The 25,905-nt window shown below is 39.5% G+C and overlaps 1 protein-coding gene across 19 annotated transcripts in view; it reads right to left on the bottom strand.

Moving 5' to 3' along the window:
* The window catches only part of NRXN3 (neurexin 3), a 982,949-nt gene that overhangs the window by 82,305 nt on the left and 874,739 nt on the right, over positions 1 to 25,905 (bottom strand). The window contains exons 19-20 of one of the 19 annotated variants that reach the window (XM_069018001.1): positions 8,047 to 8,151; positions 7,493 to 7,964 (exon numbers count right to left, since the gene is read on the bottom strand). The exons of 16 other annotated variants lie outside the window; for them this stretch is intronic. In XM_069018001.1, the coding sequence (XP_068874102.1) occupies positions 7,869 to 7,964; positions 8,047 to 8,151 (201 nt within the window). In that variant the 3' untranslated portion in view covers positions 7,493 to 7,868. Of the gene's footprint in view, positions 1 to 7,492; positions 7,965 to 8,046; positions 8,152 to 25,263; positions 25,802 to 25,905 lie in introns of those variants that run through there. 2 more of the 19 variants (XM_069018009.1, XM_069018011.1) reach the window with 2 other exon arrangements.

Genomic DNA, 25,905 nt, shown 5'->3' with positions numbered 1-25,905 from the left:
TTTTCAAAACCAAACTCTGTCAAAGCAGCCAGTTTTCTCCATGGACTGTTGATGAGGGTAGAACCAGAACATTGTATCTTGAAAACCTTTCAACAGAGTCTCACATGCCACAGGGAAACATACTGCTACATGGTAGCACAAAACCAACCGAAAAAACACATTCTGAGAATAATTAGCAGTAGTTCTGAATGAAAATGGGAGGTTATATTAAGTCTGTTTGTCCTGCTTTTGGTATTAATATTTAATTTATTTAGGACTTGGAGGATAGAATAAAAAATGGGCTGATGAAATCTGCATCTTAAACAAACTGGGAATTTGCAACAAAACTGAAAACCAGAATTTACTTCAAATTGATTTTGAAATTTCAAATATAGGAGGTGCAATTCAATAAAGATAAACACAATTTCTACAGTAGTTCAGAATAAACCTGCCTGACTTCATAATGGGGAGTGATCAGCCTGGCAGCAGTTGTGTAGAGGAGGACCTAGCAGGATACACAGCAGTGAAAAAACTCATGTTGATATTAAAATAGGGAACAATAAACCAAGGTGTACAAATACAGCTATAGTTTATTGCACAAACCATAGGTCTAGTATTGCCTCCTGTACAATGCATTCCATGGTGTTAAAGCTTTCCCTTATACACTGTGTTTGGGTTCTACAAAGCCTGTGAAGTTACGAGGCAAACAGCTGGAGACTATCAAGGACACAGCAACAAGAACAATCAGAGCTCTAGAAAACAGAGACCAGAAGAAAGGTGAAATAACCTGTTCTTTAGCCTAGAAGCTTGGGCCTGAACATGGCAGCAGTACTAAAATATGTAAAAGTGTGCTGCAAAGGTGACTTGAAAGATGGACACAAAAAGAATCATGAGCATAATTTGAAGAAATGGAGGTTTCAAATAAGACAAATTTTCTACAGATTAAGACAAATAAACATTAGAAAGGTTTTTATAAAAAAGTTGCAGAATCATTATTTTTAAAAGCTTTTTTTTTTAAAGATCTCATCAGACAAACATCTGTCTAGATTGAGCAGGTGGGTTTGCGAGCTTCTTCTTGCCCTCATTATCTACTATACCTACTTAAAAGAAAAAAAAAAGAAAACAGCTGCAAGAAAAATGCTGAAGGTATCAGAAATGGCCTTGGGCAGTTGGGAATAGGCCATGACACTGAGGAATCAAGGTAGTACTATGCTAGTTAAAATACCCCTTGGCTCCATATTTTAAGCCATGAGCACCAACTGAAATGACTGCATTCATCAGAGAGAGCACCATCTAGCCACAGTAAGTGAATTGAGTAATTTACTCTGGATTCATCCTCTGGCATGGCACAGATTCACTGTGCAGCTTTAGGCAAAACACTTGAGCTTTCTGCACTTGCTTTCCTTCTCTGAGGGAAGAGTACATTACCTACCTCAAAAGCACATCGCAAGTGAATCATGGTAGAAGCCCTGGTTAAAATGGTTTCTTATCAAGGAAACTGAGAAAAAGCTTGCTTCCTAGAACACAGATTCAGATAACTTAAGGGATCAGGATCATTGTTCTCTGTCACTGTTGCTGATGCCTGCGTAGTACAGGTTGTTTTGATCCTTTCAGGCAGGCTGTCAGAACAGCTGAAATAGTTCCCAACAAATACATGGAAAGATCTCAGCAGATGGTCACCACATATCCTTTCAGCCTATTTCCCTTCTTTTTGCCTGCCTTTTTGAGCAGAACAATCACTGCTCCTAGTGCACTCCTACTGAAGGCATTTTACACTGTACCACAGTGAAACAAACCATTTCAGTCTAAGGTTATTCTACAAGACATTCCCCTCTGAAGTTCCTGGGCAGTCCTAGGTCCTATGTCTCCTACTTGACATCAGACTACCCTGCATTCCTCTGGGCACTTAATTTTCATTCAATCTCTAGGTATTTTGCAACCATTAACTTAATGGACCATCACCATCATCCTAGGAGAGCTACATCTTCACACTTTACAATCAGAAAGTTAGAGTTCAAGCGTTGAATTCAACATCACAAAGCAGGGCAACAGATGATCTGAAAACAGGTTCAGGTTGATCTGATTTCCAGTTCTGTGCCATGATAACCTACAGATATGTATATATGAATATGCATGGATATATCTGGATCCATATTATACATATTTTATATTTCCATATGCACATGGGTAAAATAGTTTGCTTAGCTGTGAAGACAAATAGAGGCATATGATTCCAGTTTCCCTTTACTCCGTAAAAGTATATTCCAAACAGGTTCAATTTCAAAATATGCATGAGACAGATAAGTGTTTTCAACTAAATCTTTCAGGGAATAATGAACACTTCTTAAGGAGTCTTTAGGGGAATGAGAGTAGAAATTGTACGTGTTGGCTAAAAATCTTTTGATTACTCTGTGCCTTATTTAGAAAGTCAAGTCTGACCCTCTATTTTCTGGAGAGCTTGCATTCTTAATTTTGTTTGCTTCTTTCTTTGTTGACTACAGAACTGATACACTTTGATTTTCATACATGACTTATCTAGTTTCCATGTGCTTCAAAGCTGTCCAGCCTGAAGGCAACTATTCTGGCCTCAGTCCAAGGCAGACTTTAATACTTAGTGGTGACTGGAGACATGCACGATAGGGGAACACTAGTCCTCTGCTCTTGGATTTCTGTATTTAAAGGAAAAGGCTAAGCTGTCAAATACAAAAAATGGAAGCTGTGACAGGGCACAATGTAGAAGTCACTATATAGAAAAGAACAAGAAAATTGTTTGCCTTTTTGAAAGACTCCAATTGATAACTGACATTCCTGTCACCTTCTTAAGTCATCTGCTCCCATTTTCTACTAAGCAGTTCAGAAAAATCTATAGGTAGCACAGCCTTTGCCAAAGCAGATCAGCACATCAGTCAGTCCTAGTTACAATACCTTGCCCCTTCAAGTGCCTGGAGGGAACAGTAGTTTCCCTCATCTTCTATTCAGTCCTGCACTGTAGCAGATCAGATAACCCCATTCAGAATGAACACCCTGAATTCATATCTAGCAGCAACCACAGGAACCTACATTATCACTCTGTTGATAGTCACTGCCTTATACACAGGAAGAAGGCAATGAATTCATTCTATGTGAGAAAACTCTTGTACCACACTATTGCAATATCCGAGCACCTTACAGCAGTATTTTAAAGGCAAGGTCTGTATAGCTGGAACAATGGCTTTCTCTCACTTCATCAGCCTAACCTATTCACCTGGAAAACATATTTTCCTTTGGCAGAGAGGAAGGTCATAAGCTTTTTCCTGGGTTCTTTTCTCATAGAAACAGCGATCTTGGGTAAGAGGTAGGATAGAGAGAAGCAGGAAGGGAAGAGAAATTTCAAGGAGACAAAGTGACCACTAGCTATTAGAAGAGGGGAGAGACAGGAAGTACTTTTTCCTCTTGCAGTTCCACATCATTCACAAGAATGAGTGAGCAAAGAGGTCGGGAAGCTGCGATGAGCAGAGGCCCTATGTAGAGTCATGATTCACTGCAGATACAGAAGCACACTGCAACTTGTCTTTACAGCAGTCTGGTATAAATGGCATTGATTTCATAGCTGGTTGTTTCTCATAGAAGAGAAGAACACAAAACAGCAATGCTTCAGGAATACATTACAGCTAAAATATGTGAATGCATATGCAAATTAAGCATGGTTTTCCGCTCCTGCAACATTACTGAGTATCCCCCAGTGTCAGAGAGTTTGGGAGTGCTTGTTGTACGGGCATCAACCTACACGTCAAAGCTCTGCTATTTCTACGACGAGTAGGGGGATAAGCAGCTCTTCCTTCCTAGACAGTGATTAATCATTCTGCACTGCAGCAGAGGCCATACTCCATAGGCTTCTGACTGGCAATGTTACAAAAAACAGTAGGATGGCCATTTGATGGAAAATCGTTATCTTCCCTCTCCTGTGTATGACCACACAGATAGCTGCACAGGAAAAGTACATGAACAACCTGTATGAGTTGTAGAGTTGACAGCGCACTTTCTCCAACTCAGACTTCAAAAGCATCACTCTGGAACTGCAAATATTCTTTAAAAAAACCCCAAGCCTTTTGAGACTTTAGAGAATCTTTATTTTAAAAAAGCCTGGCAACAGTGTATTTCAACAGTGCTGAAGGCCAAAGATTTCCCATTGCAAATATCTTTCTATCAGTAGGTCATAATCCCATTCTGTAGGAATAATATCCTTCATTAAGAGTACTTGTTTCCCCTAAAGTCATATATCTCTGGCCTCAGCATAAAGGTGCCATTTAAGGGGAACGGTCTGACGCCCACTCTGGTCACATTCTCAATGTGAACACATACAAGAAAGAGTAGAGAGGGTATTTCAGTGATCAAGCTCTTGATTTTATCCCTGAGCACAAAATTTCAGCTAGTGATTTCAGATTTAAAGCCTTTACCTTTTCTTCTCATGTTAGGAAGCTTCTCAGGTTACAGCTCTATCCCTTAGATATTGGCATCTTTCAGAAAATGGCAGAAATTATGCCCTCAATAATAGAATACATTAATATCCAGAAGTGGGATTGCTAGGGGAATATACTTGGAAGCTACAGAAAGCATTTTTATAAAAACCTCAGTGTATTACAAACAATAAATTAATAGATCTGTGCCATTTTGACAGAGTTTTTAAGGACTGGATCAGTCTGACACTCTTCAATAAACTAAAATAAATAAACTAGATCACCCTACTCCTGTCTATGATGTTTATATTATTTGTCTAAAAATACAAGATCAGTATCCAAAGTGTAGTGCATTTCAGTAATACTCAATTAATTGGCCATTAAATTGAAGACCATATAAAAAAATCTCTCTTTAATAATATATACATTTGTTTAAAAAAGAAAATTACAGTATATATGGAAAACATTTTTATCTTCAGTTATAAATGAAGAGAATTTGCATTACCATTGAAGTGCATAAGCTAAAGGGAGAGAGAAAGAGGAAGATAAAAGAAAGTGTGTAAAAGAAAAAGAGTGTAACTGATTGCAACACAATTTATTAGCTTCAAAGGTCAAGGCAGCCAGTGTTTTTATTGGCTCTGTTTACCTAGGGGCATTTGCAGTGCCTTGACCTGAAAAAAACAAGTTGCTGTGGCAGTGCTTCCTTATATTTATGTCATTCCTAGGCTAATGCAAGCATTTCTTTAAGTCCTAGTGCAGCACAGCTGTCTCTGTGCAGTCATTATCCACTGGCTGAAAAAGCCAGGCAACAAGCAGTGGCACAGCACCATCAATTAAGTTTTTTAAACCTTCACTTCATTGCTACTCAGTCATCTTTGCCCTTGGGTTGGTCTGGTGGCAAATATCCTCCAAAAGCAGGAGATGGCAGCAAGGGGTTGTGCAGAGCCACTTCACTGAGGAACATGCCTATCCATGAAGGAGGAGTGTTCTCTGGAGAGTTACTCCTTTGCCAGGGTATTTCAGATGTGCTCTGGGATATTCATAGCAGCAACAGTACAAAAAAAGCCCAATAATGAGGTAACCAGCAGCTTCCCAGGAGATCTACTTTCAGCTGCATTTCCACTTGAATTTCCAGGCTTGTAACTTTTCTTGAAAAGAATGGCTCATCTAGTTAATAAGGAAAGTTCAGGATACTGGAGTTTTCCAATTCACTCCAGTTAAGATTATTAAATCTTCTGTAGCAGTGGCTCAGATGTCAAGTCTAGTGGAAAATGGCATCCTGGCTGACACAGCAGATGTTATAAAAGACCAGCTTTTATGTTCACCCCATCTTTTGTTAGCTGCATTGGCATGTGGGCTGGATTTTCTGTCTTGAGAATATAACCCTGAAATTCCTACTAACACTTGTGCCAGCCAGTCTTCAGCCTCTGCAGCTGGGTTGTTGAGTCTCTTCCTGAGGGAAGCACCCAATGAAGAGAAGATGGTACCTGAAGATGCTGCAAGTATCCTGCCTTCAGAAATGCTTTCTGCAGAAAGGGTTACGAGTTCAGCCTATGAAAAAGTGACTCTAAAACAGAGATGTGAACTCAAGCCCCTTCCATGAACTGAAGAAGGAAAGAGCAGATATCAATCTTCAGCTAGGGGTTCCACATTGGACAAATGAGGGATCAATTCTACCAAACTATAGGTCAGTACTACTACTCATTCCTGCAAATGTGCTCCACCATTGCTAAAACCTGAACTAGGGGCAGCTGAAGTGCAGCTGAAGTGCAAAGCCAAGTGCACAAAATCAGCTATAAATTATGGCATAATATAATATCTACCCACTCATTTCACAAAAGCCACAGAAATCTAACAAATTATATTGACTCTGAACCACTAGTGATTTACATTGGATGTGTTCTGGAATTCTAGAGGCAGTAAATATGGTCTCTTTCTTATTCACATGACTTATTCACAGATGTTTTACAAAAACAGTTGAAGCCTTCAAGAGGTTAAACTGAAAACCCTATATTCTAGCAAAATTAATCATCTTTTCTTTTAAAATATTCCTTCCATCTCACTGAGCACAGTATCACTGGTTCTTATACATGCCAGCAATGCAGAAATTTGTCATCTAATAATAGCCAAGGAAGTATTAGAAGTTTCTGTGATGCTCGAAGTCTGAATCACCTTTAAGGTCCTTCCAGCTGGGGACAGTCTGTTTCTGAGATGCATATCTCGATAGAGAGGGGAAAGACAACATTCCAGCCTCAGGGTTTCTTGTGTATAAAGCAAAAATTAGAAAACCAAGAGGTAAAACTGTCTTGAGAGCAGTGCTTTCAGGGGATGACAAAACTGATTGGAAGTTTTAGGTCTGCAATGTTAAAGAAGAATTTTATTTCAGCCTTTAACTAAAATGAAGGCCCCATAGAGGGAAGTTTTTACAGACGCTAAGATACAAACAATTATCCATGCATTAAAAAGTACTGCAAGAATTAATTCAAGAACAGAAATAATCCTTTTCCTGTATGGTGCAGATACCAGACATAAGAGCAGGCAAAGGCTGATAAGAGGTAACTAGAACTCACTGTAAAGTGTCAGAAAGTCATTGTCATACAAGAATGAAATTCTGAAGAAATGACATTGACTGAAATTCTCTCCATTCCCATTAAAATTTGAATGAGACATTTTAATTCAAGCTGATATTATTTAGTTATACATCTCACTTCCTCTTTCAACACCCACTCAAATACCAGTACAACATTTATATTCAGTTTTGACAGTTCAAAGAGTTACTAACAGCATTTGGGAGCTGTTGGTAACCATCAGATACCACACGATGTCATGCTGGCACAGTATTGGTATCTACAATTATAGTTTTACATAGCTCAAAGAAACAATTTAATTGTACAAGTGTGTACTAGGAACAAAAAGCCAAAGGATCAGCTGGACACAGGCTTACTGTAGTACCACTGTTTTAATTATGTGATATATTTGTTTGCAATACAGCTCTAGTAATGTACAAAAAGGAGTAAGTGTAAGGTCTGCAACATAGCCTGCCTGTGTGTAAAAATGGGCCTAAGGAGACTGATACTATGTTTTGTTTGACAGTGTTAAGAGCTCAGAATCTTGACCTATCATTCTTATCTCTGACCTAAAGCTTAGGTCGTCCTTTCTTGTTTTTAAAACACTCATTTTAATTAAAAGTACAAAAATGTGATGATCCAAAGAAGTGACTGTGACACTGCAGGATGAAGCAGCACAAATGGTTTTCCAGTGAGAACAAAAAAATCTCGAGTCGAGAGTGGTCACTGAAATTTCTGATCAATGCTCTTTAGGCATCTGCAGCCATGTGGAGAGAAGAGCCATATGAGTTCCTTGCACCAGAATAATTGCCCCAGGCAATACCTATTTGTTGGAGATATACCCAGTTGCTCTCAAAGACCTATGGTGTCCCCTGCTTCTCTGTAGTCAGAAGTGGAGGCTTGTCCCAGAAATGCTAACAAGTCTGTGAAGGCTTGTGTAAGGCTCTGGAAAAACAGTGCTGGGCAGGACAACACGACAGCACTCAGAAAAGAAAATGGAAGTTATTTTTGCACAGCTCAGAATAGGAACACGGCACGTACAGCTCATCGTCTGCTGTGGTTACCTTCAATCCCAGCAGTGACAAGTGCTGGGCTCTACGTGCATTTTCATTTATCTCTGCAGCTCCAGGCTGAGGGCAGACAGCACCCATTTTACCACAAGACCATGCCTGTGAGACAGGACAAGTGTATTTTCAATTTGCAAGTAAGCAGAGTCCTGTCAAGGGCAATATTAATTTCTACGGGGCCTGAAAAGCAGCTCATTATTCCTGACTCTGCCGGTGGGTTATTGGTGCATTAAATATATTAAAAAAAAATTAATCCCAAATGAAGGAATTTGTTGTTATTGCCAGTATTCTGCATTGTTCTCCAAGAAGATGTGTCAGCCAACTGCAGGTTCCTTTAGATATGACATGACAGTACCAATATAAGCAATTAATTAGTATTTTTCATCTATACATCTGAAAACACTTTAAAAAAGAAGAATAAGAAAGAGGAAATACTAATGCCACATCACATAAAGAAGGAACCTGGTCACACAGGGGCTTAAGTGCCTGGGGTGATATTATGCTGAAATGTTAGGCAAAGTCTGGAAACAAAATGTTATTGAAGAGAACAGAGAAAATGGTGTCTGTAATAGCTGGGGGACTTGACTAGCCAGTGACTCACGTAAGGTTTTCCTACAATGGAATCCTGTAACTATATAGTTCAGGCCTAAACAGTTGATTCTGGTGTCCTATTTACTGGACTGTGCTAGAGAAGGAGACTGCACAAGTTATTTATTTACTGGCAAGAATTAAATCAGCACAACGTCAAACAAAAATTTCTTCACTGAAAAAATTGCTCAGTGAACTACAGAAAATACTATGTGGCTCAGGACCATTGAGAAGACTGGTGATAAAAAAAGAAGTTTTGAGAGTTCAAGGCAATTTCTGCATCTCTTTGTGTCAGTTCAAATACAACTATCCTCCAGAAGAGTCTCTGTTCTCTTCAAAAGAAAAAACAAACCAAACAAAAAGTCAAACTCAAAAAGCCCAAACACACCCACTGAGTATCATCAATCCAGAACAAATCCGGGGTTTCCCACCCAAGCTGCAAATGTCAGCCCACAGCCTGCTTGCATAAAGAGCCAATCCCCTCAACAGAAAGGAAGTTATCACCAGCAAGTGTCAGGCAGTAAAGGGAATAAGAGTTCTGACGATCCCAGATTATCATAGTTAAACATTTCTGCAGTAATCAAAGAAATTAAGGTCTGACTTTATTTCAAGAGTGAAATGAAGTCCTGCTTTACCAACAGAAGAGAAACAGCTTTGGGCTGCACTGAGTAACCCATACCCTATAACTCTTAGATCATCATGAGGTGTCAGAGGACATTTACAAGCTGGATCTTGAGTTTGTCATTACTCCTCAAAGGAGAAAGCACAAAAAGTAGCAGGCTAGTACAAAGTAACAATTAGTTTAGAAGCTTCCTTTATCACTCATTCTCATTATTTCTCTTGTGTAGTTATTGGACAATTTATGCTTTGTTTAATTCTGATTTGAAAGAAGAGAGTCAGGTTATTTCAATTCATAGCTAGTTACACCTAGCTAGAGGTTTTCGCCATTCTATAGTCACTGCTGTGACTACACTGATAGGAAGTTACATGTGACTTAGCTTTGAAGCTATCTGTTACCAGATAGGGGAATTACCAGAAGGGATTGCTTAAGGTGAGTGAGAGCATTCTAGACAGAAGCACAGAGATTAATGAAAGCTGTCTTAACATGCTTCTCCCATATACACTGAATTTTAGGCTGCCAGTTCTCATGGACTGGATTCCAGAAAACAGCAACAGACAGGTAGGATTGACCAGAGGGTTCCATTTGTGTACTTTTGTAACACAAAACCAAGGCTAGGCAAATAAAAAAGCAGCTGATTCTAAACAGATAAATGACAGTATTTTATATTTCATGAAATGTACTGCTGTATTACCATGGCTAATTGAGTAATAAACATAATGGGAGGATTGAGTATTTTCATAAACAGTGCTTGCAGGAGTCTTAGCCACGATAGTAGTTTAAGACAGTTACTCCTCATGCTCTGGGAATCAACATCTAGGCACAGAATCCAAAAGAAATATAGCACACATATACAAAATCCATGAGCAGGTGCACTGGGAAGGTAACAGTGTCCTCAGAAACCTCCTGGCTGTTTCATGGGCTCAGCTACTGTCTGTTAAGCCCATTGACCAAATTAAGACTAAGCCCTGCAAGTCAGGTGCCTCCCATTGTCCCAGGAAAGAGCTTCATCTTCTTTGAACTTTGCAAATTTGCTGGAAATGAAAGGGTGCACCCTATTCAAAGGGGGCAGAGATGTTACAGAGCCCCCAGCATTTGTGAGACTCATAAAAGCAATTCCATCTGAGGGAGTTTATGTTAGTGTATTAGGTTTGTATTCAGCTGGCATTAAAATAAACAAAAGGTGAAAGCACTGGAGAAGCAGCAAGAAATTATGGAAAGTTAACTGCATGAGGAAGGAGAAAAATGGTGTGGTGTGATGTAATGGCAAGATAATGGAGAGAAAAAATTGATACCAAAACCAGAACATGCAAGCCGAGACAGAAAAGGTTAAGTCTGAGCCCTGGCAGTCTAACAAATTTACTGTGAATTCTTTGTGGGGGAGACAGCTGCCACTGAGTGCACATAAACACTCCACAGCAGAGCAGCTTCAGAAAGCACAGCAGAGGTCATTCAAAAACACTCCACATCTCAGTAAGCCTTTTTTAATTTAGAAGAAAAAATACAGAGGTTGACATAAATGGTTTGATTTTTTTTCCAGGTCTGCAGAAACAGATGACACAGTAAAGCCTGGAAAGTACATGTGAGCTCGTCATTTTTTACAGAAGCCTTGAGCAACACAGCAAGCATCTCAGCCTTAGTGAAAGGACCATGCAGAAGTGCCACTCAAGGTGTATTTTAATAAAAAACATTGCACTCCTGGACAAATAACTAGTTTCACTTAGCTCTTCTCTTTTAAAGAGAAAGAAATTCCTCAGAAATCATAAGATGTTAGTTTGGTACAGAAGGAGTAATGAATAAACCATTCTCATGGGATACCAACATGGGGTGTGAGATATCAGTATGAGAGGTCAAAGCCAAAGATAAGCTTAATGAAAACGCTTGACAACTAATGAAAATCTTTCACTGGTTCAAGAAGGACTTCGAAGTGGCAGAACTGTCACAAAAGGAAAAGCAGTCCAAGAAGTAAGTTATTAGGTGAATACACCTAGGGGAAAAAGGATATTTGTCTGAAGCAAGTACTGTATTCCTTTAAAGGGTTTGGATCTGTGTCTTCATTTGGCACTACAGAATGTAATGCTAATGCAGAGAAACTTCAATAACACTTTGCAAGGGCATTGAAAAGCCTTGCCATATTAAGAAATAGCCTCATTTAGAACAAAAGCTTCTGACTGACATCCTATTTTACTGTTGCAGCAGTGGTTGAAGGCATTAACATCCCCACCAGAGGTTACTGTCCCTGCAGCAAGGGCAATGAAGAAGACCTGTGTGTCCATTCCTCCCCAGCTCCATTTCAGGAACCAGCATGCAATCTAACCTGCTCATCTAAAGGGGCTGGCACTGCAGCACAGGCTGTGTGACCTGCAGCTGCTCAAGCACAAGTCCTGATCTGCCAGCTCTGCCAGGAGGCAGCTTAAAGGAATGATCAGAGACATGTGAATGGTGACCTACTAAATGGCAGAATTCAGTAAGGAAAGTCTGTAAGTCTCAAACATTGAATCTTTCTGTCTCTGATTCTGCCACTGAAGTTGGCCACTTGCATTGTCTGTTCATTTGTGCTTATTTGAACCCCAGCTACCTCTGAAGACAGTTGCAGTATAACATCTATCAATCATGTTAAAGTCAGGTCATGTGTGAACTAATTAATCTGAGATAATAGATAATATTCCCTGCTTTTCAATAAGCAATGTGACAAGTTAATATGGTGAGCATTTAACACTGCCTAAACTGAGTTAATTTAGACTTAGTTTGGACAGAGCTTCTCTGTTTTCCAGACATACCTGTTGCTCCTTGACAGAAAAATAAGGAGAAAAAACTCAAAACCATTTACTGTCACTGTGGATGAGAAGAGCTTGCACATGTTAACACGATATACAAAGTACAGCCATGAAATGCAGATGGGGAGGATTCTCATTAATCAGTACATGCAATTTTGCATGTCAGAAGGGGCCATTGTTGAGGTAAGTAGTGGTCATACAGAGATCATCTGACTATTCAAAAACCTTTTCTTAAATATCAGTTTTAGGGGTGCCCTAATGTAATGACAGCTTGGTTAATTATATCCTGCTTTGGTTTGTTTTTGCTTCTTGCTTCATGGCCATGCCAGAAGCATCCTTCATTGCCATTCCAGACTACTGCTGGCTTAGCTATGCATTATTAAACAATAATTAGCTGCTGACCTACAATTAACTGTGTATCTGTGATGAAAACAAACAATCCTTAGACATAATTTGTATGGTGCTTCATGAAGAAATTTTGTTAACAGCTGTTTTCATTACTGTTAGCATGCATACTCAGTGCTCCAGCAGGTGCCACAAGGTCTATCCCAGAGAGAGAAGCCTTTGGGCAAGCAGGTTTGAAATTCACCTGTTTCCCTTGCTGCAGAAAAAAGAATCACAGCCCTACCCAGTAAGATTTGCTGAAGGGATTGCTTAAGACAACTCCCTGTACCTGGTACTATGTCAAAGGCATCAACTGAATTATGAGTTTTCCCAAATTACACACAAGTAGGAAAGCAAATTCTGGGTCTAGAATCAGGAATGGCTGAACTTCTGCACACAGTTTGATGCAAAACAAGGTCAATCAAGTCGAAACTGGCATCCTGATGCTGCTATGTGGGCTACAGCACAAATTTCACTGCTCTGTGCAAGGGAAAATCATGCCAGATACACAAAAATAGAGCAGAAATGGCACCTGGAACAACATGATCTGGTTAAATGAACAATGACTGCAAGCAGTGATCATAAAAAAATGCAGTCCCACTACAGATACCATAACAGATTATAGGACAGTTCACACTTTTCCATATCTCCTTCAGGACATATGTACAATTTCCAGTAACAAGTGCTTATGACCACACTCTTCACTGACGTGAATTTTCTGTTAAAATATTGCTTTGCATTTTCAGAAGGCAAATCAATGTTCACAAACACATCCTCCCTCCTATTATTCTCTAGGCTTTAGAAGTGGCCACCAGATTTTCTTACATGAATATTTCTAATAAAGAAAATTTTTTTCTAGAAACAGAGAATATGGCCATTCCTGTTCCCTGATATCTTTGACAATTTTGAGGCCATGATTCATATTATGGATTTTATCATAGTTTTTATCTGCCCAACTCAAACAAGTCAGACAATGTTATTTTCCAGACCCCATACTTTTATGCAAGTAAAAGTGAAAAATTAATTCATGAATGACAAGAAAAAAAAAACAACCCAACAATTAGTTTTTACTTCTGCAAAATAAAAACCAGACGTCCTCTCTTTCAGAAAGTACTTTTTTTTTCTTCTTTTAAAGGGTCTTCCTGGACATCAAAAGGGAAGAGAAATGGCAGGGGTATGGAGTGATTTTTTTCTAAAGTCTTTGCCTTCCATGAATGAATTTGTACAAGACTGCTGAATAGTGCCCTACTTGAAACATGATGAAGTTATGATTTAGCCCTAGTCTAAACTCCATGTGGTTCTACAGTAAAATGTATCAGCAATATAAATAAAATATACTAATAACAAATGAGAACTTCTGTCTCAAAGAGATCTAATTAACAAGCGGATTTCTGAATTCTAGGTAAAGTACATAGGTGTTTTGAATTAATAGTAATTATTTCTCCTTTTCATCCTTAGTCTGAATTTATGGACCATTGCAGGTGGATGGGTCTAGAGCTGCAAAGCTCTCAGATGACAAGGCAATATACATGACAGGTACTGCAAACATAACTCACCAGATGGAGTTAGCTCTACCCATGGATAATAGTAATCACTCTTCTTGTTGTCTCTGCAATGTCCTATTGGGATAAATGGGGCACAACACTGCCTAACTACTGTCACCTTTCATTGCCACCACAGAAGTTGCCGCTCAGCTTCAGAAGGACAAAAAGCAAGGGAAAAACAGCTAACAACAGGAAAAAAGTTTCAAAAAATGAAATCCCCAAATCCTCCTGACCTTCAGCTACAGCTGCCATTAAATCAGGTTTGAATGGAAGAGAAATAGTAAGTTCCAAGTGACCAGACCTGACAGAAGCAGAGGGACAGCCAGCCTGTGCCATTCCCTCCCTCTGCTTCTAGAACGATCCTTGGCATTCTAAACTGTTATTTACACCCTCAGTCTTGCTAAATCTGCAGCTCTCTTGGGGAAAGGTGATGACATTTGCCATCTTTTCACCCTATTTCTCCCCTCACAGTAGAAGCCCTGGTGCTATTTAACTGTCTCTTTCTGCGGCTGCCTTTGATGCATCACATCCACCACTACAATAGTAAGCAGGAGAGCACAAGTGCCTGCCAAAAGTTGCAGCAGAAAATCTTCCCAAGCCACACCAAAGGAAATCTGGCCCTGTGGAGAGGGCAATTCAGACTCAGAATCTGAACTAGGGACTTATCTCGAACTGTGTAACAAACCATCATGAAAGAGCAAGTCACAGGCTGCAGGGCTAACAACTCACTCCTGTTGATACAGCATTTCCTAAGGCCAAAGTGAACATTTCAGATCCTGGTCCTTAACAATCCATTGCCAGGCTCTCACCCTCCTCTCCAGTTCATGCCACCTTCCTTCCTTCTTTTCCTCCAGGAATCACACAGAGCAGATGCAAACACCATTCCCATGGCTTCAGTTAAGAAAGGATAAAATAAATAACTTGCAAGCATTGGACGTTAGCTGAGAGGCATCCAGAGAGACACTAAGCCTTTTCACAGCAGATTGTAAGTGGTTCTTGCTTCTTGCCAGGGCAACAAATGTTACAGCCAAGCAAGCAGAAATTTCTCTGCTGTGCTTGAGTCCATAAACAGGACGACGTGTAATCAGCCATCTGAGCACCAAAGAATTATTCATCTTCAGGCAAGCAACAATACCTTAGAATGAGTCAGATGTGGGGGTGGAAGAAGCCCTCTACATGAGAGGCTCCCACTGCAGTGGTTCTTTCTGAGGCATATACACAACATACGACCCTCCTTCTTCCTCCCATCTCTCTTTCCTTTCCACCTTGGCATTCTTATTTATGTCTAGCAGCTGGAAATCCTGCTGATTCCCAGCACCCACACACAGCTCTGTTACAGAGCAGGACCAGCTGCCCTCTTGGCTCTGGAGGAAGCCTGTAAGTTCTGCTGCACAGATCCTCCCCTAGTGCTGTTAAAACTGGATGCCTTCAGGTACTCCAGAGAAACAGGCTGTATATTCTGACCTGCCTACCATAGCTACATTTCTAAATTTCATTCTCACTAATTGCTAAATCTCAAGACAAGACAAGCAGGTCACAGCAGTAGTCACCTGAACAGCCATTGCTCACAAGCTTAAGAACAATTAATTATGCAAGTCTGAAGGGTGGCAGAGTAAATGGCAATGCAGTAGGCAGTTGAGACAACTATATACAACTTAAGTAGTATATGTAAACACATGTGGGACAAATGTGAGCGGAAGAGTGGCATGTATGAGGAATGCAGAATCAGTTTTAGCTTGCTTTTCTATGAATATCTCTAATGAGACTATGTTTATAACAAGGAAACAAATCTACAAATCTGGGAACTAGAGAGCCAAGTGCTCATATAAGTTTTAATACAAATGGCATTGCTCTAGCAGAGAACAAGAGGATTAACTGCTGCCTAAATGTAATCAACTGGGAGGTAAGGCAATGATGCATAAGATTTGGGCCCTAAACATATTTGCAAGCCTACTCTGAGGGTATTATGCTAATATATCCACAGCAAAGAGTAATAAAATAGAGTCTCCAGGAGTACTGACCCTACCAAAAAATGCTTCTAAAGCATAGGTATCACAGATCACAGAATGAGAGGGGTTGGAAAGGACCTCTGGAGGTCTTCTCATCCAACCCCCTTTCTAAAGCAGGTTTACCTAGAGGAGGTGCACAGGATCACATTCAGACTTTTTTTAAGTATCTCTAGAAAAAGAGACCTCACAACCTCTCTGGGAAGCCTATTCCAGCCTCTGCCACCTGCACAGTAAAGAAGTTCCTCCTATTCAGATAGAACTTCCTGTGTTTCAGTTTGTGCCTATTGCCCCTTCCTCTATCACTGGCACCACTGAAAAGAGTCTGGCCCCATCCTCTTGACAGCCATCCTTAAGATATTTTATATGCATTGATAAGACCCCAAACAAGTCTAGTCCTTTAGAACAGGTATTCCTTTCTATACTCTTTTGCTCAAAGGGAAAACAAAATAAGGTCTGACCTCTTGATTACCACATCTTTAACTCTTTTTTTCTTAAGATCCTGAGGAAGCAAGACAATTGGAATCCAATCCTACTCACTCACAAGACAGGCCTCCTACTTAAATCTAAGTCATATTCATTCAAAACATCTATTTCTGTTTTTACCACAGCACAGAATAAATTTTCTGCTCTCTGCTGTACACATCTTTAGAATCAAACTGGAACTTCAGGGTCTTAATACCACTATGAAAGACCTAGGCCAAGAACCAGGGAGGAGGGAAAGGGAATACACCACCTGATGGAATTTACAAGGTATTACCCATACTATCAGAACAGTGTCTGTGAACTTGGTTGTGAGATGGAACCAAGGACCCTTATTTTACTACATGGGAAAGAAAAAATTAGTTTAGGGAGTAGGTTTCTTGACAGATGCTGAGTGAATAGGGTAAGGATTAGAAAACAGCAGCTCTTGGCTCAGGACCTGTCTCCAGCCTGCCACAGCCTTTTAGCTTTCTAGCTAAAGTATTGCAACCCCAAAGCAGCTTGGCAGCTCACCTCCCTCTGCAAGATGCCTGTATTACACTTGCTGTGGCCTGCCCCATTAATCTTCTCACCATCAAATTTGCTGTTACCTCTCTCTTCCTGCATTAAGTTCTTCTAACAAAAGGATAATATATTAAAGGAATAATAATAACATTGATAACAAAAGTCTAAGAAATACATATTTCTTTCTCCATATTTCCCCTCATTTGATTAGTCTCCCAGCAAGGGCAGAATTAATCACTGGGACAACAGATAAAAAATAAAGTCCAATTTGAATTTTGCTGAGTGCTACTGAGTATGTATGTGTGTGTTCAGGCAGGAGGGAGGGAGGCCGCAGGATAATCTGTCATTTTATATATTTATGCTGTTGGAATCAGTCAGGACTGGTTCTCCATTGTTACCACAGATTAAAATCATTCATGTCCTTATACTTTCATTGGAGGTCATCTTTCAGGAAAAAAGAGGTATTATGACCAAGTTAAATTCAAGTCATTTCTGCAAATCTCTGTGTATGGCTTGGACACCGAGGCAATTGCTTGGATGTTAGAAGACCAAAACATATAGTAGTTTTTTGTCCTTACCTGACCTGACTCTTTTCACAGAGTTTTCTTGCTTTGAAACAGTTATGGGGTAAGAACTGTTGCAAGTGAGAGGAAGAGGTGCATTTTAAATGGTCTTAGTACATGTAAATGATCCCAGCTCTGTCTGACTTTGAACTGCATGGAAGAATCCATGGGTCCTCAGATGTCACTGCCAGCATTTCTACTGAACTGAGTCCCAGCCAGCTTGGCAAAAATAAAACACTTTATCCTTAGGGAACATGGAATGTGGAACCAAGCAAAGGTTAAAAGTAGAAGAGTGGTTCTAAGCCATAGAAGTTTGTCTTTTCCTAAAACCTTTGCCTCTCCAAAACAGAGTTCCTAGAACCACCAGCCTACCAGCTCTGGCCAGGTCACTCTCTGTCTAAATCATGCTGTTTCTTTCCCATATCTCAGTGAGAGAGATGTATCTCATGCTTTGGATCTTAGTTGCCATCTGCTCCTCAGCATCCATCCTTTCTCTACCCACTTTGATACATTTAGCTGTTAGAGCATTTTCCACATTTCCTACTCTCTTGTTCCTGCTCCCTAAAAAACTACTGGTATTCCCTGGAATTGTCCTTACCCACAAATTGATTTCCTTAGCACACCTATTCTGAGACACAATAAAATGGCCAACATAGCGCTGGTCAAAAACTCTGAAAGTGATTATTAGGAAAGAGGATCCCTTTATTAGTAATTTTAAGGGTGAAAAGCCAATATATTTTGCATGTAAATACAAATACCAAATAAAAATACCAAACACCAAATACCAAAAAACAACTTTTCCTCCAAAAATACACTGTAAGAAAAAAGGGAAGCATTTATATACTGTGCAATACCAGGAGAACTCAAATGCAGTTTCTCACCCCTTTGGCTTTATTTTTCCATGGAAATTTTGTGGAAACAAATTCTTATCTTTCAGAATATAATAAAAGTAATTTTGCAATCAAAATGAACAACATCCCACCTACTCATATGCCATCTAAGGGAGGAGATAAAGAATTGGTGGTTGTACAGCCTGTCTTGCTAATCACTACTTTTACGAGCTGTACTGTGACAGACATATCTTGCAAATCAGTGACAACTCATCCCACAGATGAAAAAGAAACTAGCAGAAATCCTTCTGTTTCTGTTAACTAACAACATCATCATTCTGCAGAAAATCCAAGGCATTAATTAGATGGTTTCAGAAAGCAGGTCTGTCACAACAGCATGGATGTGTTTCCAATTTCTGTGCATTCATTGAAATGAATAATCTAGGAAAGGTAAGAGGTACATTCCCACCTCTCAGCCATTCCCATTAAAAAAAACCCCTAAAACCAAACAAATAAAATGGAGCTATATGCTCGGGAAGAATTTTGGCATTTCCCTGAAGTATATAAATAGCAAGAGGAACAGATATGCTATAACAAAACACGAGCCAATCCTCCAACTATATTTGAGCCATAACCATTGATTCTACTCCATTTATTTCTAAGTAGTTGCTTTTGCAATATTGGATCTCTTCATCATATCTTGTCACTGCATAACCATTCTAGAACACACTTGTCCTATTCTTTCATTTGGCTTGGGATCAAATGTATGGTCAACTAGAATAGCTTTAGTTCCTGAGTACTGTATTAATCAGATTTTGAAAATAATCTCTCACGTGACTTTCAAGAATCCTTTTTGGCAGGGCAAATGACATGCCTAAACGCACAAAGGGATACTGTGCTCTGAAAAAAAGTGCATACTGATGTTATTAATGTTACTCTCTGAGAAATGTGTGCCTGACTGAAGAAGGCAGGATTCGGCTTACTACAGCTGTTATTACAGCTTCCTATTCTTTCATTCAAGAAAAGGGTGTTCTCTTGTTCACCTAAAAGCAAATAACAATTTCAATAGTTCTTGGTCAAGACAAAACAACACATAAGAGAAAAATCTAAAGAAATTCTGAAATTCTAGAAAAGTCCTAGACCAGTCCCTTTTTATCCATCCCCTTGCTCTTTTTATGCTGGGCCAAATCTTCTTTTCCAAAATTGACAGGAGAACAGAACCAGGTACATGTGTCAAAAACACAAAACACCAGTTGAGATTTTGCTGCAAGACCCAAATGACTGCTCAGATCTGTAAGTTAAAGGCAATGTAATCTCAAACCTTGTAGAAATGAATCAGCCAACTCGGACCTTCTGTAAACTATGAGACTGAAGAAATAAAAAGGCAGTGTGGATCCTAACAGAAGACACATAGGAGTGGCTGAAGTGACTACTTGCTAATGCTACTATATAAAAACAGGTTATCCAAAGAATGAGTGCAAGCTTTATTTTGAGAAATCATTCTATCTGCCAACTTTTGGCTCTCAAGTTTGCCACACACATTCAGTCAAATCCCTTCCCTGGAGTCATGAGACAGACATCTCCATTTGGAGCCAACAATGGCTACTAAGTTAAATGTTCCAATATCACTGCTGGTAATGTCAACAAATGACAGCAAACACCAGCATATGCATGAACTGTTTTACAAGCACAATGTTCTTTATTACTGTAATTGTGCTTAGCAGAAATACAAGGCTGAGTTTATTTTCATCATCAATACTTGTCAGCACTAGGGAGCAGAAGCTGGAAAAATAATACTACAACAAAATCACATTCTTCTTTTGAATGGGTACTGTACTTGTGGCTCACCTATGGCACTTCTGGAAAACTGGTTCCCTACGGCACTTTGAGAAATGCAGCACAACTGCACTTTCTGTCTTCTGCAGAAAGTGGAAGAAATCATGAAAATATAAGATTCTGTTTTAGATTACATGAACGTTACAGGTAATCTGAGTATCCTGAACACTACATCAATGTAATTTAAACACACCACATCACTTGCACATCTAATACTCACCTGGAGAACATTTTTGTGCCTTTCCCATACAGAACATTACCATACCATATACATTTTAGCTACTTACTTTACACACCAAAGATTCTGTATTTCAGTGTGCATTAAATCTATTTCTACACTACATATTTGTAAAGTATTTAGAGGTCATTTGGTACTACTGAATTAGTAACTGTAACCTGCATGAACAATCGTCTGCATGAAAATTTTCAACATTTCGATTCTTGCTTCCAAACTCTGCTTTCTTTCTCTGCTCTAAGCACATTACCATTTAATCATCACAGAAGAGATGTGACTGTGAACAAGTAAATGCCATTTTGGGAATGCAGCAATGCAGGAGTGTAGTATAGGAGAAGGGATTCCACTCTGAAACATGGTCAAGTTTGGAACTGTGGTCTCTTTAAGAAAAAATAATGGAGGAAGAAGCAGATAAGAAGGGATAAGAGCCAGCCTCTGTAATTCTCAGCTGTGCCAATGAGCCAATGAAATCAGTCTCTAAAGCAGAGACTCATCAAAAGCTCTTTTTTCATTAGAGCTTTGCAGTCTTGGGATGAAAATGTCACCAGTGACTTATAAGAAGCAAAAACCAAATTAAAGGCCAATTTCTTTCCCTACCAAATTATTATCTATGATTGTAAAAGAAAGTACCTAGGCAAGACCAAGGGTGAGACAATTTTATTTGTCTTTCTGACAGTGAAAGTCTAATTAGACTGACAAATCTTCTGTGCTATTTTCCTTTGTGATATACACTGTAAGGAAGGATTTAGCCTGGAGCTGCACGTTATGGAAAGACATTAATCAAGATTATTGGACCCTCAGAACACACAGTTAGAAGGCTGAAAAGCCTAATGGTTAAAAATAAAGGTTGAAAACCTTATTCTAAGCCATGCCAATGGACTGGACTCTCCATATAGATATAGACAGACCCCCTCTTCCAGTCTCTAGAGAGAACAGTCTGCATATAATAAATCATGAACTGTCATTCTATGGCTCTAAGATCACAGATGAAAACATCCACAAGTAATTTATTCTTGCTATCTACAAGCTGTAGTCTGAGCACTTTGGCAAGTGTCACTTTCCCCATCTCAAGAAGTTGAGGCATGCCCTGGATATGTAACAGAGCACAGAGTCTCTGGTTCTTCATGGAGAGCAAACCCAGAGGTCCATCTGTCATCCCAGAAGGGTTCTGATCTCTTTCTCACAGAAAACTGTTCTGATCTTGGGTCCTCAGCCATCCATGTCATAGACCAGACATATTAGGGACCTGTCCTAGGGCCTCCAGAAGATTGCCTGGAGTGGTTCTCCTCTTGAATTTGCTGAACTGTGTTTTGAATGGAAGACATATCACAGTGAATGATTTATACACTAGCTTTACTTAGTAATTAACTCTGCACAAATCATTTGAAAACTGAGTGACCCAGCTGTGAACGAAGACAGAATGAGCCACATAAAAGCATATGGAGAGTCTCCTCAAAAGCTTTGAGCAGCAACTCACAAAAGAGAATTCTGACCACACAAGTAGCTGACACGGAAGCAGAAGACGAGAATGAGTGTCACTTTAACCTGTTTTCACAGAGGTCTCCCCAACCAAAAAATCACTGAAATACTTCATTAATAACTGAAACTGTGCTTTAAATCAGGAAATAGGGACGTGGGATTCCAGGACCTCTAACTAATGAACTAACCCTGTGAGAAGCACGACAGCCTTGCAAGAATACTGTGTGGCTTAGCACAGTGACTCTCACCGAGAAGCAGTTTGGATGGCATCCTCCTGTACCACACACAAAAACTAGTAGCTTGTCTTTAAGGCCTTTGTGGGTAACGTGACAAAGCAGAAGTCTCAGAGGGAATATTATTGTCACAGGAGAGTCTGATGTGTCAGGGCCCTGAGAGGCAGCAAGAAATTAGTACAGCTCATGTCACTTCTGAACAGACTGTACTTAAATACAGGACAAAACTATGTGTGAGAAAGTCAAATCAGTGCTTCTACTCAGGGCAGTGGAGCACAAGCACCATTTGTAACTCACTGAAACAGACACAAATGGAAACTCCTTTTTTCTCCCTTATTTCCAGTTAGCAAGAAAAGGTCAGCTCTCGTTATTTCCTTCTCTGAATCACAGGAACATTCCCAGCAGTATAGCATACAGCCATGTATCTCAACTGTTTCTCACTCAAATCCTAGCTGTCCTCCACTGATTTGAGTTTCACTGCCTTGCAGAAATTTAGTATAAATTTATAGGCATTTTAAATGCTAATTTCAATGCCACTGGGTATTTCCAGCAATATTTCTCTCAATTCCCTTTATCTTGCTTGTTTGTTCAAAACTATATACCATGTCTGGGCTCTTCACAAACTGAAGCATATCATTGGTCTGAACAAGTACTGTGTATTTTTAAAGCACTTCATTTTCCCAGCTGTTTTAGTCTAACTGTGCTCTAAAGTACTTCTGTCAGTACTCAGACTACCTAACTGCAGGAAGTGCCTTGGTGTGTGTTACAAATAGAAGATATCTTTGCACTTATCATGCCCTTCTGTAGTTCCTTAACATGTGATGTGTAAATCTAAATCCTTCTAAAATTCCCCTGGATTTTGTAACACTTTGTGATTACAGACTTGATATTCTGCACAAGATTTTTATGCATTTCAAAAAAGGAGTAGTTTTAGTTACTTACATACAAAAATGAGCAACATGAGTAGCACAGATACTCCTAACAGAGTAAGAGCAGTAATTCTTTATCATGATTCTTGCTATTTTGTATTAGATGCTTTACTTTTACTTGTATCATGCTTCGTATTTCTACAATTGGCCAGAACCTTTCTGTGCCAAGTAATGTGCATGTGCAGAATAAAAAAGTACATTTTGAACCCAAGGAGTCTGCAATCTTAGCATAAAACAAGATATGACACATGGATACAGAAACATGGATAATAAAACAAAAAAATGTGTCAATATTAATTGACTTGATAAACAGTTCCCTTAGATTATCATCAGCCTAACCTCTGACAACTTTTTGGCATGCATCATGATGACAAAAGAGTTTCAATGCGATTGGAAAAATAACCCTTTGCCTTTTGTATGGAAGCAGAAAGATTCTTATAATCAAATCTAAGAAGTGAGCAAAAAATGCTTGAATCATGCTGATCAGAATCAGGAGAGGCTAAACTTTAAACAGCCTTGAAAGTGAAGAAAAATTATTTACTTCTGAGCAGAAAAGAGAAGAGAAAGCTGAAACAAGGTAATAACTAACTGTATTTGTACCGCTCATAGCCTTAGGTATCTATATTTTACGTTTCCCAAAGAGTAAACTTGTTCTATTAGATTTTTCCACCACTTAGATCTAAAATTGTAAGCAGGCTTGGCGATGGTGATGTCGAACACAAGCAAGATAAAATAACCATTAGGCACCTGAAAAACAGTGGCTGGAGATACTGCCCAAACAGAAAAAGACAATTTCTTCTCACTTTTACCACACAGATACTGCAACTTAAGCAGACAGAATCAAATTCCACCAAAAATAAGGAAGAAAGGCAAGCCATCTGTGCTGCGACAGCAATAAAATGGCCCAATATTGAAATGCAGAAAGTTGTAATGGAGGTACATATTGACCTTTATTTTTCTTTCAGCGGATAGCATGAAGTGTCAAAGAGTTATTACTTTAATATCAGCTGAGATGAGGCCATTTGTTGTGGTGCATGTGTATCCAGGAAATCGCTGCTCTAACCATGTTTTTAGAAGCACTTTGACACTTTATTAAATCTTCCTGATGCTCTTTCAGCACACAGTTGGTCTCTGTAGGCTGAGTGAACTGCCATGTAGGCTAGGCAGGAAGCTTTCAGAAAGAGCTCCTCTTCAGGCAAGCCAGCATCATTTCCAGCTTGACCCAGCCCATAAAGGTCCAGTGCTATTCTCTGTTGCACTGGTATAGCTAAACACAGTTCTGCTGCCTTTAAAAATTATTGAGGGCAGGATAAGAACAACAGACTTTATAGTTCTGGAGATGTAACTGAACAAATATTTTCTCTAAAATTAGAACTAGTCACTGAGGAGAAGGAACTGTAATTCTTGCAAAGTTTATGACCAACAGTGACCAAACCCAGGGTAATTTCCCCTCATTTGGCTGAGACTTTATAAATCACCTACTGGGCGTTTGAGGCTAATAGCTCAATTAATCCCAGTCCTGTTGCTATCTGGATTTACAGAGTACCAAAGGGGGCACTGCTAAACCTCAGCTTGGAATTAATTACTCTAATAGTTGTAAATTCCACTGCAGCCAGAGGCACCTCACAGAATCACAGAATAGCTGTGTTGGAAGGGACCTCTGGAGGTCACCTAGGCCAAACCTCTGCTCAAGTGGGATCACACAGAGTCAGCTGTCCAGGACTATGTGCAGACAGCTTTTGAATATTTAACAGCATGGACACTCCACAGCCTCTTGGGGCAACCTGTGCCCATACTTAGTCACCCTCATGTTACAAATGTTTCCTCATGTTTAGCAGGAAAGTCCCGTGTTTCAGTTTGTGCCCATCATCTTTGGTCCTGTCACTAGGCACCACTGTCATCTTTACACTCTTCCTTCAGGTATTTGTACACACAGTTAAGATCCCCCCTGAGCATCCTCTTGTCCAGCGAGAACAGTCCCAGCTCTCTCAGCCTTTTCTCACACAAGAAATGCTCCAGTCCCTTACTCGTTTTAGAGGCCCTTTGCTAGAGTCTCTCCAGTAGCTTCATCTCTCTAATGATTTCAAAACAAATGTTTCATTCTAGTTGATAACACAATAACATGATAGCACACTGCTGAAATAAATAATCCACAGCTCAGATTGGTTATTCACATGATTCTTTTCTTTGCACAGACAAGGAGAGCCAATTGAAGGTGTTTATTTCTAACCAGTTGCATATTCTGGCTTCCAAAACCACTGCGTTTTAAGGGTTGAAATAACTACATAGACACAATTAAGTCAGAACATCTAAATTTTTTTTTTTTAGGAATGATTTTTACCAAATAGATTGGAACTATTCTATGTTGGAACATCTACATTTTGCAAGAAACTGATCTTGATAGCATTCCTTCAAAATTCTCTACAGCAGGGCTATAAAAGGGAAATGAAAAATGACTCCAACTGGAAGTAATGCTCCATTGCTTTTCTCCTCATTATGAACTTCACTACTGCAGCAGTTCATACTGTCATAATAATAAATAACCATACACCCACCCCCCATTAAGCTTTGTAACTCTCTTCGGAATACATTTCCCCACATATGGAACTTTTGAAACATAGTTAAAACCTTGTTCACATCGTGACAATTTCACTTACACAAGTGGGGTTGCACTAGATCAGGAGCAAAATCTGTTCCTATTCTCACATATAGGTGCTGCAACAATTCAGCCAGCTGTTTGTCCTGTGTCCAACACGGGAAGGCAACATTTTTAAAATAGTTACATGGAACATGATCAGAGAACATGGCTCCTATGAACTTACAAATGAGCAGCAATACTAGTTAAG

The sequence above is a fragment of the Aphelocoma coerulescens genome, chromosome 5, assembly GCF_041296385.1.
Source record: "Aphelocoma coerulescens isolate FSJ_1873_10779 chromosome 5, UR_Acoe_1.0, whole genome shotgun sequence".
In the NCBI taxonomy this organism is placed as follows: Eukaryota; Metazoa; Chordata; class Aves; order Passeriformes; family Corvidae; genus Aphelocoma; species Aphelocoma coerulescens.
This window is presented reverse-complemented; position numbering and strand designations above follow the sequence as displayed.